The sequence below is a fragment of the Melopsittacus undulatus genome, chromosome Z (assembly GCF_012275295.1).
Source record: "Melopsittacus undulatus isolate bMelUnd1 chromosome Z, bMelUnd1.mat.Z, whole genome shotgun sequence".
NCBI lineage: Eukaryota > Metazoa > Chordata > Aves > Psittaciformes > Psittaculidae > Melopsittacus > Melopsittacus undulatus.
The window spans coordinates 96,155,116-96,174,288 of NC_047557.1; the positions used below are offsets into that span (position 1 = coordinate 96,155,116).

Consider the following 19,173-nt stretch of genomic DNA (forward strand, 5'->3'; position numbering starts at 1 on the left):
TTTGGCTCTGATTTTCTGTGATTTAACTATGTCTGGATATGTTCAGAAAAGCAATTATACAGCAGTAGAATCTTACTGCTACAGTGCTAGCCCTATGTGTTTTCCAGCCCTAATGTATGCTAACTACTTTTGTCTCTTCGGTTATTTGTTTTGCCGTAGCGTCCAGGGGCTTTTGTCAGATCAGTGTTTCCTTTGCATTAGTAGCTTTATGAGCAATTGAAAGAAATCTTACAGGCTTCAGTGACAGACTGACTCTTGTTGTTTGTGCTTTGGCAAGTCTGTCAGCTGGTAGCCTAACTTTCTTAAAAGACTTTGGTATCTCTGATCTCATGCACCTGTAGGAGAAGGAATTCTGTGATACACTCTCTTCAGTTCCCATGAGGTAGCTCTAAGTCCCGTTAATGAGCATAGGAAATAAGTTATTAGTACAGAGTTTTCTTTCTTACAAAATCTCTTACAGACTTCTTAAAAAAACTAGTAGGAAAGGCAAATTAAGTCTGTGTTTGTTTTTCCTAAACAAAACTATCATTCGAATTCTAAATTGTATAGATCTTGGTTTCTGGGAAAAAAAACTACAATAATTTTAAAGTGTGAAGGAGGAAGTTTATATGAACTCACACATTTTAATAAAATTTATATTTTTATTTCCTACAAAATGTTATGTGAAGAGGCATTTGTATTCAGTGGTGAACAACTTACACTTCTGGGTGCAGGTAGTTTTATTGTCTGTTTAATTTCTCCAGTCCGCTGTGGCTTTCAAGGAAACTCTGATATTGTACAGAATCGGTTGGTCTTGATGACAGCTGACCCAATAACTAAAATTTACAAATCAGAGAATAGATTTGCCTGTCTTTTGAAATTCTGCTTTCCTGGAGCACTTCGGGACCGTAGGTACTATATTTTATCAGCAGATATAAGGGTGTTCTCAGTCACATCACAGCCCAGGAGCCTGGTCTTCTCTGGTTGATAGCTATTGGAAAAGGATCTTCAAGGACTGTGTTTCACATACGTCTTTCAGGATGAGAAAACTAAAATGGAACAGCTCCAGAAAAAGGATCCCTAAATTTAATTGAGTTAAACATCCAAATCTAATGCAGCTGGGGAGGGTGGTGGGATTGCAGGGAAGAGGGGGAAAATTGCTGAGATTGTAAATCTGTCCTAATCAAAAAGTTGTAGAGACAGAAAAACAAAAATCCTTCTTGAATGTGCTTGAGAATCTGAGAGATTGTGGAAACTACGTGAAGAATGAAGAAATGTCATCCTCTGCTCAGCAGGAATTTAACAGGGTCTGGTTGCATACAGAAAACAAATCATGCAACAGAGGGAGCATGGAGAAAAACATAAATAATAAACAGGAGGAAAGAGTTACTCTGAAAAGAAATATTTACCATAAATTGGAATAGTACATCAGAGCTAAGAAGGCTTCCTTTTTTGAAAGTAAAAATCAGATGATTAATCTTCAAGTTATCATGCTTCTGAGATTTGATAGGAATCTTTTATTCCTGTTTGGATTTGCAAGGTGTTGCAGCCTTGTCCACAGATAAAATTCAAGCTCAGAGTATATAAACACAGGTAAATTAAGCTGTATTGCTGTAAATATATTCTAAAAAATCCTTCATCTTCACAAAAAGAAATAAGTTTTTGTTTGAATTACCAATACTCCTGAGTTGATGCAGCTGTTTCTGAGACCTTTTTTATCCATGCAGTTTCGAGTAAAGCTTCGGGGGAGAAGGGTTTTGCAGATTATTTTAGATCCTGCAGTTCCGTGATCCCGGCAGAATATAAACTTCCCTTATGAGAAGAAGAATTCTCTCCAGTTTTTCTTGCCCTCAATTACAAAGATTCTGTAATAACCTAAATGTGATAATTTCATTGGATCTCCTAAAGTTGTTTCTGGGAGAAGATAGAATAAAAGATATTGCTGTTTATGTCTTGATCTACCTCTTACTTCCTTGTAGGCCAGCCTGAACACAATGTAACTAGGACATAAAATGGAAATATAGCTTCATGAAAGATGGTGCTGAAGGACTTGCAGATCGAGTTATTTAGAGAAAGACTGTTATGTTGCAGTAATAGTGACTAATTTTAGCCTCTCTTGTAATTTGAAATGCAATGTAATGCATTTCTTTTAGTATTCATGGCTTGTTGTCTAAATATACCTTTCTCACTGGGTATCTCCTCCAGGAATGAAGACCTCAACCTTTGTTCCATGTGAAAACAGTGCTAGGGCTAGGATGAGAGTAGGAAAAGAGGTCTTAGTGCATCTAAATAACTAGTTTTGTTCAAGTTACCTCTTTTACCTACATCATTTGGGGCCTGTAGGGATGCTGGAGAGGAACTCTTCATTAGGGACTGTAGTGACAGGACAAGGGGTAACAACTTAAACAGGGCAAGTTTAGATTGAATGTAAGGAGGAAGCCCTTTACTGTAAGGGTGGTGAGACACTGGAATGGGTTGCCCACGGAGGTTGTGAATGCTCCATCCCTCGTGGTGTTTAAGGCCAGATTGGATGAAGCCTTGGGTGATACGGTTTAGTGTGAGGTGTCCCTGCCCATGGCAGGGGGGTTGGAACTAGACGATCTTAAGGTCCTTTCCAACCCTGACTATTCTATGAGTCTATGATCTAGTGTTTCCTCTCTGCTGGTTACCAGCTCAGACAGTTGATTGAATTTCCTGTTATGGAAAATCATATAAATTATCTGTTTATAATAATGTTCTGAGCTCAGATGGATTGGCATTAGCTGATTTTTGTGGGGGTGGAAGAGGCAGACCAACCAGTCTTTCACATTAGGCCTTTAGAACTAAAAGAACACTGAATTGAATCTCCTCTTCATTGAGTGGGCACAATGTGAGGAATTATGTTTGGTATTAATCCACTTTATAGACAAAATGTCTGCCCTCCTGTGATTGTATGCAACGTAGTATTTAAATTTAGCCAGCATCAGTGTTTGATAGTTCAGGGTCTGTGGGGTTTGGCATTTGGGTAGGAATGTGGATTTGTGGATGTGATGCTTTGGTCTACATTTCTCAGTTTAATCATCACACATGTGACTAAACCCAGCATACTTTAATTGGGGGACAGCACTAATATTTCAGTTCTAAATAGCTACCTATAAATATTGTCAATATTTACAGTCATGATGTCATGTCATTTGCCTGATCCTCAGCATGAGAACCCTTCTATGATCAAAACAGCAGGCAGAAGTGAGCACTGAAGGATGGATTTTGATGGAATTTAATGGAATTTTATTTGCGTCTTTAGTTTTGAGTGGTACACAGTGCCACTTGGTTTGAATTGAAGTTATTTTCAGCCAAAGAGTAAGACATCGGTTTAATGTTGTCAGTGTTCAAGGAAAAGAAATGAGATTATCCTGAAAAATCTTGAACTCTCTCAAAGATAGAAAATAGTGTTTGTCAGCAGCTACTGCTGGGAATTTTCTGAATTGGTAGAAGCAATTCACAGTTATGTAGGACTTCCACATGTAGATTTTCAGTACAGTTATTTTCCTACACTTTAAAATAGGGGTTTTGGTTTGGTTTGATTTTTTTTTTTTTTTTTTTTTTTTGCAAGAATCAGCATTTGCAAAGTGTTTACTCACTTACCCTGTGTGTAGAAATATGAAAATGACAGCAGTTACAAATTATGATTCTCCATTTGGAATTTCAGTCTCTTCTTATTTCCCAACCAGACCCAAAATGGAGAAGGCCAGATTTTCGGCTGGCCTCCTTAACTGAGGCCTCAGACTCTATGAGTACATTCATTTTTCATGCTGCAAGCAGAAGCACTCTGAAATCTTGTGGGTGCAATTAAGATTTCAGAGCCTGCTGAAAATTCACTCCAGAAAACTGTTTTTCTTACATGTATTATAACTGACATATTGCAGGTGTGTTCATTTTCAATTCCAGTTTAACCACGATTAAATCATACACATTGTATGATGAATTCTATTCGTGCATATAAATACATATGTAAAAATGGGATCTGTTTAGCACATTGTTGCATATATACCTTAAAAGATCCAGAAAAATTTAATATACAATTTAAACAATTTATTAGTGATGTCATTATGCCAATATGCTTAATGTTTCTGTTGTATATGTATCTCTGTCATGGATTATAGTTGACACTGTGTACTGTCTTTCCAAATTTAAACATATTTTCTAACACTGAACAAATCTGTTAGCTCTTTGCCATTTATAGAAATAGTGTTTGTGAATTAAAGCTAGTAACAGTTCAGCTGTGCTATTTGTCTTTTCAACTTGGAATACAGTTGGTGTTTTGACAGTGCCATTGAGGCACAAACTTCTGGACAACATTGTACATTTTGAGATATCAAAAAATATCCACATTGAATTAAGAATTGAAGCATGCATAGTTCAGAAGTTACTGTTGCAGACAGCACATATCTTAAATTTAAATAAGATCAAAGGCTGACTGCACTTGAAACATACATAATAATATTAGGGTGAAACTTTTTTTCCTCCCTTTGTGGTGGTACCGTGCCTTATTAAAGCCTAGGGATTGGCTTTCTGCATAAATACTGTTTCTTTTTCTTTTTTCTTCTGTTTTTAAGCTCTTGTACACAATTACCCCATTGTGGTAGCATGTGTCAAGTCATGTGGATCCAAAAACTGTTTTCCATATTTTTTATATTAAAAATATCTCCAGTTTAAGCCCTCCCACTTTTACAGAGCCAGAGATCATGTTTTTACCGATCAACTTTCATTTCATCTGATGTATCATGGAAATATGTCCTGCCTCAGAACATTTATTCTTTAAAAAAGTAAAGGTCTATATTAAAATAAAGACAGTTCACCATAACTTTGCATATAGTTGCATCTACAAAACATCAGTGTTACTAACAGAATGATTTTGTTAAGTGCTGCCCCAAAATCTTGAAAACTTGATGCTCATGTTTTGAACGCTTTGCACTCTTTTCAGTGTAACCTAATGAAGAAATCTTGATAATTCCCCAGTGGCTTTCTGCTCAGCACTCTGGCTCTTCTGGTTCCTGTTCTGAGCCATGTGTTTATACCTAAGCCTAAGCTGAGTCTAAAGTGACTCATAAAGTCTTTGTGTCAAGTGAAGGCTGGTTTGGGTATTTAAGGAAGTAAAATACATATGACTTAATATGCCTGATTAAAATGTGTTCTGGCACAGATAAAACAAGGATTTTGCAGCATTATAGCTTAATAGTTTTTAAGAAGATCTTTGTGTTTAATTGGTGTAATCTAAAAAGTCTGAGTAGCCATTTAATTACATATACATTAAAACATATTTAGTCTATTTAGTTAAAGGCTTTCTATGGGAGATAATTAAAACACATGAAGGCTGAGTCTTCTGGTACTTGGGTGTAGAAGCCTTCGTGCTGACATTAACCAGGCCACACATACACTGCGTGTCTTAATCTTAGAATCCAAAAATTTGCGTGGTAGTCTTGAGAAGGTTGTATTTCTTCATTAAATGTTCCCAAGGTACCAGAAGTCCCAGAGGATGTCAAAGTACATTACTTTTTATCACAACATGGGAACTTTCAGGTCTGAATAGCAACATGCAGCTGCAAGGGCTTTCTGAACTCTATTACCGCTCTATATATCTCTAGGCAAAACAGAGGAAGGAGTTGTCATTGGCAGGTGAAATGTTCAAAATGCATGAAGTGTTTTATTGTTTGAATGATCAAGCGTGATCCCAAAAATATTTTCCAAGGAGTTAAGTATTTTCAATGGGAAATACCACGAATATGTAATAGAAGTAGTAATTGACCTTCCTTGTGAGTTGTAACTTTCTTTTTTTCGGCAAGTACTTGCTGTGCACAGATGAAATTTGTGCATTTAGAAGTATGCACAGAAGCAACAAATTGTTCCATGGTTATTGCAAAAATGGATGTTCCTTTACAGCTGGCTTATGCTTGTTTGTAACTGCTTGTGTGTACGTGTAAATAATGATTTGTTATTGGGATTCTGAAAAAGACGTATGTGTCTGCTTGGAGGTAGCAAATGTTCCTAGGTGTGCTGCTGAATTAAAATTAACAGATTCTGGATATTTTCATTGCTGGTGTCTCCTAAGCATCAGAGAGATTTAGAACAAAACAAAATATCATTTCTAGGCATGGCAAGGAATAGAACAAAGTACTCCTCTTACTGTGCCAGGGCTTGATAAGAGTATACAAAATGGCTATGCTGAAAGGATGAACAGGTAGAGAAATTAAGTTGCAAAGCCCTGTCCTGCCCTCCTCTATCCCAACCTAGCCCTGGGACGTTCAAAATCCATTCATATGGATGTACTTTAGGCCCTTGAGATACAGAACTAGCAAAGAGAAACATTTACAAGAGCGATCATGGTTTCTTGGATGGATTTGGTTTGAAATGTAGTCCTGAGGAGGCACTGAAGTGAGGGAAGATCAGTACAGACAACTGTTGTTAATAAATTGTTATCAAACCCAAGTGATTTGCTGATGTAGTGATACAAAATAAGAAAATGTTGATTTAAAAGGTTCTAATTTCTCAGATTTGTATCATCATATACCATTCAAAGGCAGGTTGGACAGAACCTTGGGTGACATTGTCTAGGGTGAGGGGTGCCTGCCTATGGCAGGGGGGGTTGGAACTAGATGAACTTAAGGTCCTTTTCAACCCAAATAATTCTATGATTCTATAACTGCAGTGTATAAATTAGCCAAGTATGGGAGACAGATCATGTCAGGAAATTAAGCCTCAACTCTGCTCATATTACTTTGTGTGTTGTCCTTGTGAAATTCATACAGGATTCGAAGGAGGACTTCAAGGTTGAATCATTTGTGAGGGAAGGTGCTTTGACCAATGCAGGTTTTACTAAGGCCAGTTTGAGGCCCAGATTACAAGTGTTGAAGGTGTTAAGGTTAAATATTTTAAGATGTTAAATGTTTAAGTGTTTCTTTATTTAATATTGGGTCCGAATTTCAGAAGTTCAACTTTAAAATTTTCACTATAGCTGAAATTTCTTCTGTAACCCATTAAGAGGAAGAATAGGCCTTTAAAACCCTTCTGTCCTCCTACAGGTAAAATGACAATTTTTCTACAAAGGAATATAATTTAATAATTTCTGGAGGAATAAGATGATATGGGGCTTTTTTAGTTGATTTGGTTTTGTTTTGATTTGGGTTTGTTTTGTTGTATTTTTTTACCTTGCCCATATGTGTAAAAAAAGGTAATACAGTGAAAATGAGGACTAATGGATGTTTTCTGTTTATTTTTAAATCTGTTGAGACGTCTGTTCCTTCTCCAAACTTTTGTGAAATTGTATACTGAAGATTTTATAGTGGTAATGAAAAATGATTAAGATATGTTTGATGTATATGACCGAATGCAGATAATATATTATGAAGACATAAGGGCAGCTGCTCATAATAATTCCCATGTATTTGGTATGAAGGAAGAAGCTGAACAGTTTAGGTGCACACTCCCATTAATCTCTTTGAAGTGGGGCAGAAGTGTTTGCTGATCAACAGTGTCAAATCCTGCAAAGAAATCCAGTAGGATCAATTTCAGAGAATTTTCCTTGCTTCTAGGAGGAGGTCATCCATCAGGGCTCTAAGTCCTGTGTTAGTAGCTTGCCTTAAAATGAATCCTGTCTGACAAGGATCCACAATTCTGTCAGCTGACAGGTGGCAAAGAGGGTCTTTTTGCTGACTTTTCAGTCAATATTTTTAGAAAAAGGGAAGCTTGACATTAAACAATCATTTGCAGAAGCATTGGTTAAGCAATGCTCTTCTGTTTGTTTTCATCACACAAGTACATATTTTTTGGCCATTGTTAGATTATAAATGGTTCTGAGATTTCCTGCTGCTGCCCGATTCTTAGTGATTTTCTTGTTGCTCAGTTTCCCATCAGTGCTGCTTGTAAAACTGAGAGGGATTTTTGGAGAGGATTGTCTAACTCGCCCTTTTTCTGGAGAGCCATTAGCCTAGCCTGCATGTTGGTTATTTCCTTTGTGAAAGTAGCCATTCCGTCACAGAAGGAAGTGCCATTTTCTAATTTACAGAGAAAGCAACATGGGTGATGTTATGGGATGAAAAAGGTCAGTGGCCCATGACTTTGCTTCTTTGTGGAAGAGCAGTCACAACTCTGCCTTCTTTGCTGGCCGTGACATAGGCTTACAGTTGCTTATGGGACTTTGGGGATATGGCAAGGCCTTTTCTGTTGAATTTCTGCGTAATTCCAAACAGTGTGAACTTTTCAAATCACTTGAGAAGTGCCCCAGATGGTGTGACATTCTGCTTCATGGGAAGATTTGAAAGTATTCCCTTGCATAATTTCTGGTTAACTATTTCATTACGCTTGAAATGGGAGAACACCAAAGCCAAGAACTCTGTTGACATTTTGGCGGTGCTTGTTTAACCTCCTAGTGCACAGGCTACATTTGTTGAAAAATATTATTCTTACCTTTGCAAATCATCAGTAATTAATTCCCTTGGAAATATCCACTGCTGCACACAGCCAGCTTGGGAGGCTGCTGACAGATCATAGTTCTACATCAGGTGCTAACAAATTGATTATTAAATTTCATAACTAACTGATTCATAGCAACAACTTAATTTCTGTACCTCTCTAATGTATTCACTGACAGTATTTTCAAACAGTGCAGGACATCTGGATTGCTTTGCTGCTTCTAATGGTGAATTGAGCACAGCATATGAGATGTGAATGACTTGCCCAGTGCAAGGGTTATTAAGGTATCACAGACTTGCGAAATGCACAAGATGTTAAATTGTTATCAGCTGGGATATTCACTATTAAGAATATTTTTGTTAATTCTATATGCTTTTTATTTCCAGTAAATAGTAGCTACAGTTACCAGTACAGTGGGTTTTCTTAAAGTAATGTACAGCTTGCAGTTATAGCAGCGTATTCCCGAGTCTCAGTCATGCTGTGAAGGATAAGAAACAGTGTGTATATGCTATGATGGAGCAGCTCATGTTCAAGTCCCAGTGCATACTTAAATTGTAATGGTAGGCCATATTAACTCACTTGGTGTGATGTAAGTCACTGACTGAAGGCATTTTAGGGAGGCATAGGGGTACATATTCAAAACACACTGCAAGGTTTTGACTATACAGTGTTTACAGAGATATCAAATAGGAGTCATGGTTAGAGGGAGCAGCATGGTTTAGAGTAAACTCTAAAGAAAATTTTCCTTTGCTGCAGACAGTTTTTGTTGGATTTAGCTGTGTCTTTGATGTAGAAATACAAACTATTTTAAACTGAGGTAGTTTTTTTTTCTTCTTTAGGCTCAGGAGGAAGATTGATGCAGATTGTAGCAATGCTTTTAATGAACTTGTGAAATCAAGGTCATAGCTCTGCTATCACTTAAAAATACTCCTGCCATAAAGCAAAGCTGTAGTGCCAGATGTGTGGTGTGAATTGTCATGTATCTTAAAAATTTGGTTCCTGCATAATGATACGTTCAGCGATACAGAGCTCTGCACCATTGAGATTAGAATCTGTCATCTGTGGCTGAAATTCATAACGATATGGTGGCTGTTACGTAGCTAATCTCATTAATTTCCTGGTGTGTAAATGTCCAGGTCACAAAAACTTAGATGGCAATTTTCAGTAATTGGACCTTTGTTAGCAGTCTGTTGAGAGACAGCGATAGCTTAATGGACACGGATCCAAATCTGAGAGGTGGTTCTTTCTGAGCTGAAATGAAGCACAACAGCAGTATCTATTGATACAGTGGTTTAGGTTTCTCTTCTGTGGTGTTTTCTAGAGAAATCAGCTTTTAACCATTTAAAACTACTAATGCTAATTAAAATAAAGAATTCTAAAAGGGAATCTGATACTACCTTTTCAATATGTTATTAGTTTAAATGCCTCTGTATTTATATTTCTTCACAGATTTTTCTAATTGAGTATTATAAATACTATTAACTCTATGGTCTTCTAATTTTAATTACTTTTATTTTAAAAATAAATTAGAACAAAATGTTTGAAAAATACAGATCTCATGAACAGGACTGAAGCATAATCTTTTATAAAACCCAATTAAATGCCCTAACAATTTAAGAGTGGCTACATTTTATAGTCTTATAATTCTAGAATTGTTTTTTAATTACTTGAGCTGACAGATTTGGGTATAGAGTGCATATTTTGCCTCTGGTAGTTATTGTGTAATTAGAATTAATGAAGGATACTACAATTCAGATAGGTGGAATATAGTTTTGGTTCATATCTGAGTTCTTTCTGTCTTACTGCGGTTGGTTACCTCACAGTGCTAATGATAACTATCAAATAGAATTAAGATCTTTTACAAAGTGCTATATTTGCTTTCACAGGGAATGGTGATGGCATTTTTTGCATTACGTCTGTACTCGTATATTTCAGTCCTAATGCAGAAGGCTCTTATGCCAAAAATTGCACCTGTGTTGAAGAAGCTTGTTCCTTTTTCCCAGCAGATTTACGAATGTGTAAATTAATTATCGCTGGAGTTTTTCAGGAACTTTCAGAAGAGATGATGAATCATCCAAAGTTTTCACACATGTACATGAGAGATCCTTGCCTTTAAAAGGGCAGTCTATCTTTATCTGCAGTTTCTCTTGCAGGTGTAGTATGTATGTGAAGGTATTATGTGTGTAAGTGTTACTGACCAAAAGGCAAATCAGAAATCCAGGACTTCAGAAAATGAGCTTCCCAAAGTACACAGATGTTTCATACTCTTTCTGAAGCTTTTTGTTCAGATTTTCCAAGTTGGCACACATACAGATACTAGGTTGTTAACTTTGTGTTAAAGCAGACTACATTGGTAACTTCCCAGCAGGCTTGAAGTTGAAATTTATTTTAATAAGGAAATACAGCCTACTGTTTATGTCAGTGCTTATGCAGCTGAAAAGGTACATCTGATTCCCTCAGAAATGCCTTTTTGAAAGCTGGGCTATCAAAATCTCGGGTTTTCAAACATGCCTGAAGGAATCTAATTACTTAGGTTTGTTTGACAACCTGGGGCTTCATGTTTCAGATTCTTTTCCAGAATTTCTTTTGCAGATGCTCAGAGTTGGAGTATGTGTGTCCTTCAGCCATATAGGAAAAAGAACTGACTCTAGGTCTCCTGTCATCTTTTGTGTGTAGGGCTACAAGGAAGTACTGGAGAAGAACAGAGGGCAAGCAGCTATTTTTCATAGTTGTGCTTAATTTATTATCTTCACAATTAGAGTTTATGTTGGGTGGTTGATTTTGTATCATCGGATTTACGGAGTTGCAGTAAAGATAAAATAGGCTGGGATGGGCTAGACAAAGAAATGTGTTAACATGGTGGAGTTAGGACATCACATGTATTAATGTACTGTTAATGCAGAAAGGAAAGGTGCTTGTTTGGCCATCATTATTTTATGTGACCTTTCTATTTAATTATATTATGGCCAGGGATGCCAGATGCAAGCTCTCAAGTCTGAGTTTTACAGCTCAGGTATGCTTGCTGAGGTCTGTGCAGCAGACTAACTCAAGGACAAGAATACACTGTCGGTGCCAAGGTTGCTCCAGAGATGGAACAATCTAGCAAATGCAAACCCATCTGAGGTCCAAAAACCAGAGTCTCGTGTTTCACACGGATTTAAATAAATAAAAGAAAGGACAGAAAGGGTGTTTGTCCTTGATCTGATTTTGGACATTGGGAAGGCTTTAAGGTGTGTCGTATCCTGAGATTACAGTGGAGACATCAAGGAATTTGAAGTTTCTGGGTCTGATTTTTGAGTGAGAGGGGTATGTGACAGTCTAGGTTCTTTCTTACCTTAGTTTGGTAGAATCTTACCCTTTGCAAAGCAAATTAGGAATGCTTCACTTCAAGTTCATTCATTATAACATTTCAATTTAAACTGGGCTGGCAAGGTTCAGTGAGGAAGGATTCTGTCTCCCTCTTAGAACCTTAGAAAGTTTCTCATCTCTTGTATGTATTGTGTGCATTTTTCCACCAAATATTACAGCTTCTGGAGGATGTTTTTATTTTCCACCTCAGTCTTTTTCAAATTGTATTTTTTTAGCAGCTTGCTGCACAATGTGCAACAGTTTAAAACGTGGCTTAGGTCTTGTTGCATTGTGTCTTTATCTTTTAATCATTTTCCCCCTGCCAGTTGTGCAGATGTGTACCCCATATAAGAAAGTGGCAGGAGTTGCTCCTCCCTTAGGAACAGTTTATTTTCTAAATCTTCAGAAGGAGTCTATTTGCTGGGTAGCAGTTGGGAGAGCAGTATTATTGTTGAGCTATTTCTGGTGACCTGCCCATGCATATCAGCCAGCCATCAGCTAATCACTGTTGTTGTGAATATTCAGGACATATGGAGCTTGCTGTGGTCCTTGAGGTGTGAAGTATTACCATTCTACTTGGTATTTCTGAGGGAAGGGGAGAACCCGTAGGGTCTTGCTCTGGTGTCTTGAGATAATCTTTTTTATTGGGCCAATTAAAGTGGATTCAGATACTGAGAAACAGCACTTTCTTCTCTCTCCTCCACCTATCCCTTTCTTCAGTCTCAGATTCACCCCTTCATCCCAGCTCCTCTACTTTCCCTTATCCTGAGCAGGGCAGAAGGATGAGGAGTGGTGGTCAGCACATAGCATCTCTTTGTTGTTTCCTCCTCCTCACACTTCTCACTGCAGCACTGGGTACCTCTGCCTCCTTCTTTGTGCCTGCAGCTCCAGCTCTCCTCTTCTCCTCCCACCATGCTGCTCACCCTGCTCTTTCACACTTTCTTCCCTCATCCCTCTCTTCTGGATGGCCTTTCCCCTCTTCCTAAACACTTTTGCTTTCCCTGAGGTGCCACCAGTGGCTGAGGGCTCCTCTGTGCCCTGCAATGGGGCTGCCACACAACTGGACGTGCGCACTGACGGAGAGCCCTCATGCTTGCACTGAGGCATGGCTGGCTGGCTCACATAGGGATGCAATTACATGTATTTCATTGAGATTTCTGTGTTCTGACTCACTTCTCTCCAATACCCCTGGTTACCCAGGCCTCTCCACATCCTGATCTGCAATGCTGCCGTGTTTGGTGTTCCCTGGGTCTTGACGGAGGATGAGCTGGAGTCCACCTTCCAGGTGAACCACTTGGGACACTTCTATCTCGTGCAGCTTCTGGAAGATGTTTTACGCCGATCGTCTCCTGCTAGGGTAGTGGTGGTGTCCTCCGAATCACACAGGTTGGTGAAAGTTAGCTTTGGTTTAGCTAAACATTTAATCCTGAGAGCACGGAATGGTTGCGGCAGAACTGCGAAAGTTTTTGGAAATGAATGGCCTTGCTCCTGTAAAGCGTTTGCTTTTGAATAATCTTTTTAGAAATAGAAGCATTACTAATGCCTCTGGATGTTACTGGGTTTGGCTCTGTCGCTGCATAAAGTGTGTTCTAGTTTTATAACGGTATGTAGATATTTTTTGATCATTCTTTGTATGAATGCAGATTTTTGCAGCATTTCAGACCACTCATTGATTTTGCAAGGAGATGGAATAATAATTGATCAAATCTGAATGGCATGACCCGTATTGATTTGTCATTCAACAACTTCAACATCTTACCAAGAAGAATGTGCAGTTATTTTAGCAGGAGAAACAATGCAATTAAAAACTGCTAGATGAAATCCAATTGTTTTATAATGAGAAATTAGGGAATTCAATGCAGACATTAGCTGTATAATTGTAAAATGAGAAGTAGTGTAGTTAATACATATTAGAAATTTGGCCATGCCTCTTTTGGTGAGTTTTTTTAATTAAAATGTTAGATGCTCATCTTTTCTACTGCCAGGAGAAGTAAAGTTGGCAAAAATGATGCTGGTGAGGTTTACCTTATTGCAGACATGCTTGTCGTATTTGTATTAATAACTGAAAAGGTAGATTTGATTTAAATGAAGTTCCCTGTGCAAAATGCATGCCCCAATTCTGAATTTTAGTGGGCACAAAACACTTACTGCCTTCCAATTTAGTTCAGGGTCTGAAGGATTAAACCTATAATGTCCAGCTTTAAACATTACTGTTGATTTCTATTTCACTTTTGGTCATGTTTAACAGCCCTAGCAAACCGAAAGGAAGAATGTGTAAGTGCTTTTTTATTTTTTTCCCCCTGCCTTCATATTTCTGAAATGTTTTAGTGACCCAGAATGAAGCTTATTTTTTTAATCATGTTTCCATAAAATGTAACCCCAGGGACCTGGTTGAGAGAGACCAGCCAAGGGTCGGGCTGAAACCTTTATCACTTCCAAACACAGGGGCTTATGGTATAAATGACACACTGCAGATAGATTTACTTTTACCATTTTAAATTTATGATGGCTGAAATGAAAGGAAGCAATAGAAAATGCCAGTAATAATCCTCCCCAGTGTTAAAAGACATGAAATGTCTAGTAATTAGGTGGTAACAAAATCTGGACATCCTTATCTTTGCAAATCACACCAGGTTTGTGAAAGCAAGTAGCAGAGTCCTGTGAGGAGTGAGGGAGGCTACTGCAGGGCAGGCAAGATAGCTCTAGAAATAAATCTGCCAACTCCAATCACTTGCCAGATGTGGAGGGCACAATGGGATATGTATAAATGAGCTGTTATTTAATAGGAGATTATGTTGAATTGTCAGCTGCTTGTTCTCCTTTTGTAAGTTTCCATCTCTGTTAGTATTTTAAATGACATCTTTGTTTTTCACTGTATTAAGTGCTATCTGTAACTAGACCATGCATCTCTGGACATCTTTGTCTGTGTTTTCAAAGTATTTTTGAAGTGCTCATTGTTAACTCAGTAAGATCAGCCAAGGTTTATAGAAGCCCATCAAAAAATAATTACAGCCCATGTTTGAATAAAATGGTAAATGCAACTAGTAAATTTCCCTTTTTCTAAGGGGTCCAGTTTTTGTATTATGGCATATCTTAACACTAACAGTTATTGTAAATAACTGTGCCTTTTCCCCCCAATCTATTTAATAGCAAGAAGTTGATGCAAGGAGTTAGTTTAGACGTTAGGTATTATTGGGTAGTAGTACTTTCTGACCTACTTGAGAACTCTGAGCCTTAAACTATGTTGTAAAACAGAAGTGTTGGTATCTAATTACTTCCATAAACCTTGGCTGGATCTTTTCACTGGAGTCAAGACCCCCTGTTAGGGGAAAAATAAAGTCTCCTGTTTGGAGAAAATATTATACTAGACTGCTCCAAGGCAAAATATTTATTTGCCTCTCTGGTTCTTCCTTCGTTTCTAGTTACTTCTCTGGAATCAGCACAAATGGATTCTGTTTAAATTAAGCTTTTGGGTACTTTAAGCACATCATATTAAAATCAGAATAATAAATAGTTGAGTTTCCTTCTGTATTTATTTCTGTGTTGTTAATTTGATTGTACAGCCCTTATCCTACTGAATTCAATGAGATTGCCGACATAAGTAAGATTGACTCACATAAGCACACTTGCAGGGTTGGATTCAAAATATGCCACCGTGTTTCCATTATACAGTATTTTATTTATAGATTATTTTTGGTGTCATGAATGATTACTTGAGGAATGAATGTAGGAAATTCCTCCCAGAATAGTACCATTAATTTCAGAAATGTATTTTTTATCTAACTGAAAATTATGAAAAGAAATTTTGTTGTTGAAATTGAAGGGGTAATTCTGCAAGATACAGAGCATCCTGGATTCCTCTTGAGTTCAAATACCATAGTTGCTTTTCTCTGAGTGTATTATAATTCTGCTCACAGAATGAATGTAGAATTTCCAGCTGATCTCTTCATTTCTGGGCACAAGATGCAAAATTAGTAAAGATATTTTAAAACATTTTTCTAGTGTGTACTGTAATTATGTTTATCCCTGTTCTCTCCAGCTGATTCTGAAAACCCACAGTATTAAAAAGAGCTTGCTAAATCCATTTTATATTTAGTAGCTCTTCTGAATAAAACATAGATCTGTAACTAAATGTAGTATTATTTTCAAATACTAACATATAACAGTAAGTTGATAAATCAAATTAGAAGAATTGGGGAGAAAAATGCTATATGGAAACTTACTTTTCTTCATCTAAATGTCTTTAGAACATTCACTACTTTGTTATTAAAAACAAAAAAAAAAAAAGAAGAAACAAACAGCTGGTGTTTAATGACTCTGTCAGACCCAATTAAAAAACATCAACTAGTTACTTTGATTTGTGTTCAGCCATGCCATGGGTATACTTAAAAACATTATACTCTGCCAGAACTCATTTTGGCTTTGTTTACATTTATCTTTTAAACATATAAGACTATTGATGGCAAGTTACCAAGGTTATAACCCCTTTATATTCATCAATTTTTAATCTAAAAAAGAGGCTAAGAGGCAGTGAGACTCATCCATAGCAACTTGAACACTTAAATGAAAGTGTGCAGTATGTGAACAGTAGATGAAATAATCAAGGGAAGGGAAGAAAGGGAAATGAAAGGATGCTGGTTTTCTGTGCTCATAATGCAGTTATTTTATCCTACAGTATTTCCTCGAAGTTGATTGTGTTTTCATGAATCTATGGCAAAATCTGTTTTTGGATTTAAAATAAAATGTTTTGTGTGCTACATATGATGCCTTTAAATCATTAAAGCCTTCTGTTATTTCAGTTTCTTAATAATTTACTTTTGATAATTATTCAGTGTCTTTTTGCCATATTAAATGGTATTGTCTCAAGCTCTTTCCAGTAGATACTTTTAACTGCTAAATGAGTTGTATCTGGCCAAGTTCTACTCTGTTGTCTACATTTGATGTTCTTTTTAATGAGAGCAAAATTAACTCTGGGGTATCTAAGGCATATTTACTGGTTTTTAGATTTACAGAAATTAAAGACTACTCTGGAAAACTCGATTTCAGCCTGCTTTCTCCATCTAAAAAGGAGTATTGGGCTATGTTGGCCTACAATCGTTCCAAGCTTTGCAATATACTGTTCTCCAATGAGCTGAACCGACGCCTTTCTCCCCATGGGGTGACGTCTAACTCAGTCCATCCTGGAAATATGATTTACTCCTCCATTCATCGTAACTGGTGGGTGTATACCCTGCTGTTTACCTTGGCTCGACCCTTCACCAAGTCCATGGTAAGTGAATCACAGTATTTTACACATATTCATATTTTCTAATCAGGGAATAAAGTTATAAAAATCCAGATTTATGTATCTGCTTTAACCTATTGTCTTTTATTACTATGGCCCTGATTTTACTTGCAAAAAGTCATTAGTACACATTAGTGAAGTGTTCTTTTTAGAGGATTCTTCAGTCATTTTAGATCAACTTTGTCAGTCTTCAGTAAAGGTACCTTGTTAGGTGGAATGCATGACTTCCTTGTTTGAATACATGATTTTCACTGTGATTAAGGTAGTTGAACATCTCAGATATGGGATAGCTTAGGGTTACTTCTGTGCTCTGTATATGTAAAACATAAAAAAATTGCTTTAGTTTTTAAGTGGAATATGCTTGACTGAATTTTTTATGTAAATATATGCCCTAGTTAAAAAAGATACTACCAACATTATTAATGGCTAAGGAAAAGTGCCTTCAATGGTAAAAACACCTTCATTCATATTTAAAAATAAAAATAAAAACAAAACCCCAACAATCAGTTTGATTCTTCCAAAGCACCGAAGGCAATGGGTGTTTTCCCTTTGTCTCCATCAGAGTGGGACAAAGACATAATGAAAGACTGCACAGTTGTTTCTTAATCCACAGTATAAGACTCCAGTAGATGAGAATTTGCAGCATCACCAGTTACTCTTATCCATTGAACCTCTGGCCCAAGTTATTTATCCTCTTTTTAGGCAGAGGATGACTGTTGCTTCATTGAGAACTGCCGTCCTTTACCTTTCTGACTGTTTCTCATCCCTTATTCACTGACAAAGAAGGGTATTCCCAAAAAGGAAGCAGGGAGAAGGAGTCTCCCCTGAATGTCTGTAGCTATGAATCAGGGAAATGAGAAGATTTGTACCCCTTTAGAACTGATCTAGGCACAGCAATTTATTCAAACCCAAACCAGGCCCTTTTTGCAGAAGACTTCACAAGTGATTAGTTGTGTTGTAGCATAACTTAGTGTCTGCTGAGCTGGGGTTTCAGACCAATTAGCTTTATTTTAAAAAAGAGCAGAGAAGAAAATGTTAAGGCAGAGGAATCCATCCTTAAGTAGCTTAATCTACCGCATAAGCTATAGTAGCTGAGCAAATAAGTGGTGGAACCTGCATGTATACCTCCATAAAAGTTTGCTCGTAATTTTTGTTGTCATTTAGATAATGAAATTAATCTCAATTTTTACCATGTCATTGTAAGTGGAAACAACATTTATAATGTTTAACACTCTGTTTAGACGACCAAAAAAGAACAGCTTCTTGAACAATGCTGAATTTACAATAAGACCTGTGGAGCAAAAATCAAAACAACCTAGTATAGTACAATGATAATATGTCAGTCAGGGGAGTCTTCACACCTCTAACCTCCCCCTGCAGTCTGCAGGCTGTACATATGCAAAACCTATTTATGTCCATGATATTGGTAAGTGAGCATTCTGGCACCCTGGGACAAGTAATATCTTTCACCAGCATGTTTTTTTTGACCAGGACCTTTAAATCTATGTCTCTTCTGTGTTAGAGTTAGTTTGTAAAACAAATGTTTGAAGTTCTCCTGAGAATGGGTAAGTGAATGTATGCTATCAATGTCCCGTGAAAAGGATCCAGCCTCTGGAACTTTATGAATTGTTAGTTTTATTTGCTCTGACATGGCTTCACAAAGGAACCTTTTGTGTTTGTTGCTCAGAATAACCTCATCCTCTAAGGAACAAAATGAACAATGAAGTTAATTTTGGATTCTTTAAAACAGTTGATAGATTTGTTTTTTTTTCCTAAATAGTAATCTATTTATGTATGGGTGGTACATAAAAAAGAATGCAAAATATCAGCACTGAATAATAGCACACTTCAGTTCAAACCCAATCACTTCAGTCTTTTGTGTTTGTTTGTATTTCACAGAGGTTATTTTAATGTTGAGCTGGAGGGTATGGAGGGTATAAGCATCAGGTTCGTAGCTCGTATTCCGATATGAATCGTTATGTTGCCCTGAACCTTACCAATACCTTCATTGCCAGTAAAACTATAAGAGTGCCCCTTCCTGGGCAGGCAAACCCACTGAGCTGAAACTCTCAACATCATCAGTGTAAGAGTTTTTCTGTTTAAAGTTTTGTACA

General features: G+C 37.2%; 1 protein-coding gene across 1 annotated transcript in view; it reads left to right on the forward strand.

Annotated features, from left to right (window-relative positions):
* WWOX (WW domain containing oxidoreductase) overlaps nt 1-19,173 on the forward strand; it is a 525,086-nt gene that overhangs the window by 116,695 nt on the left and 389,218 nt on the right. Inside the window, exons 7-8 of the mRNA XM_005152159.3 lie at nt 12,976-13,161; nt 16,780-17,044. Of these exons, the coding sequence (XP_005152216.1) occupies nt 12,976-13,161; nt 16,780-17,044 (451 nt within the window). The remainder of the gene's footprint in view (nt 1-12,975; nt 13,162-16,779; nt 17,045-19,173) is intronic.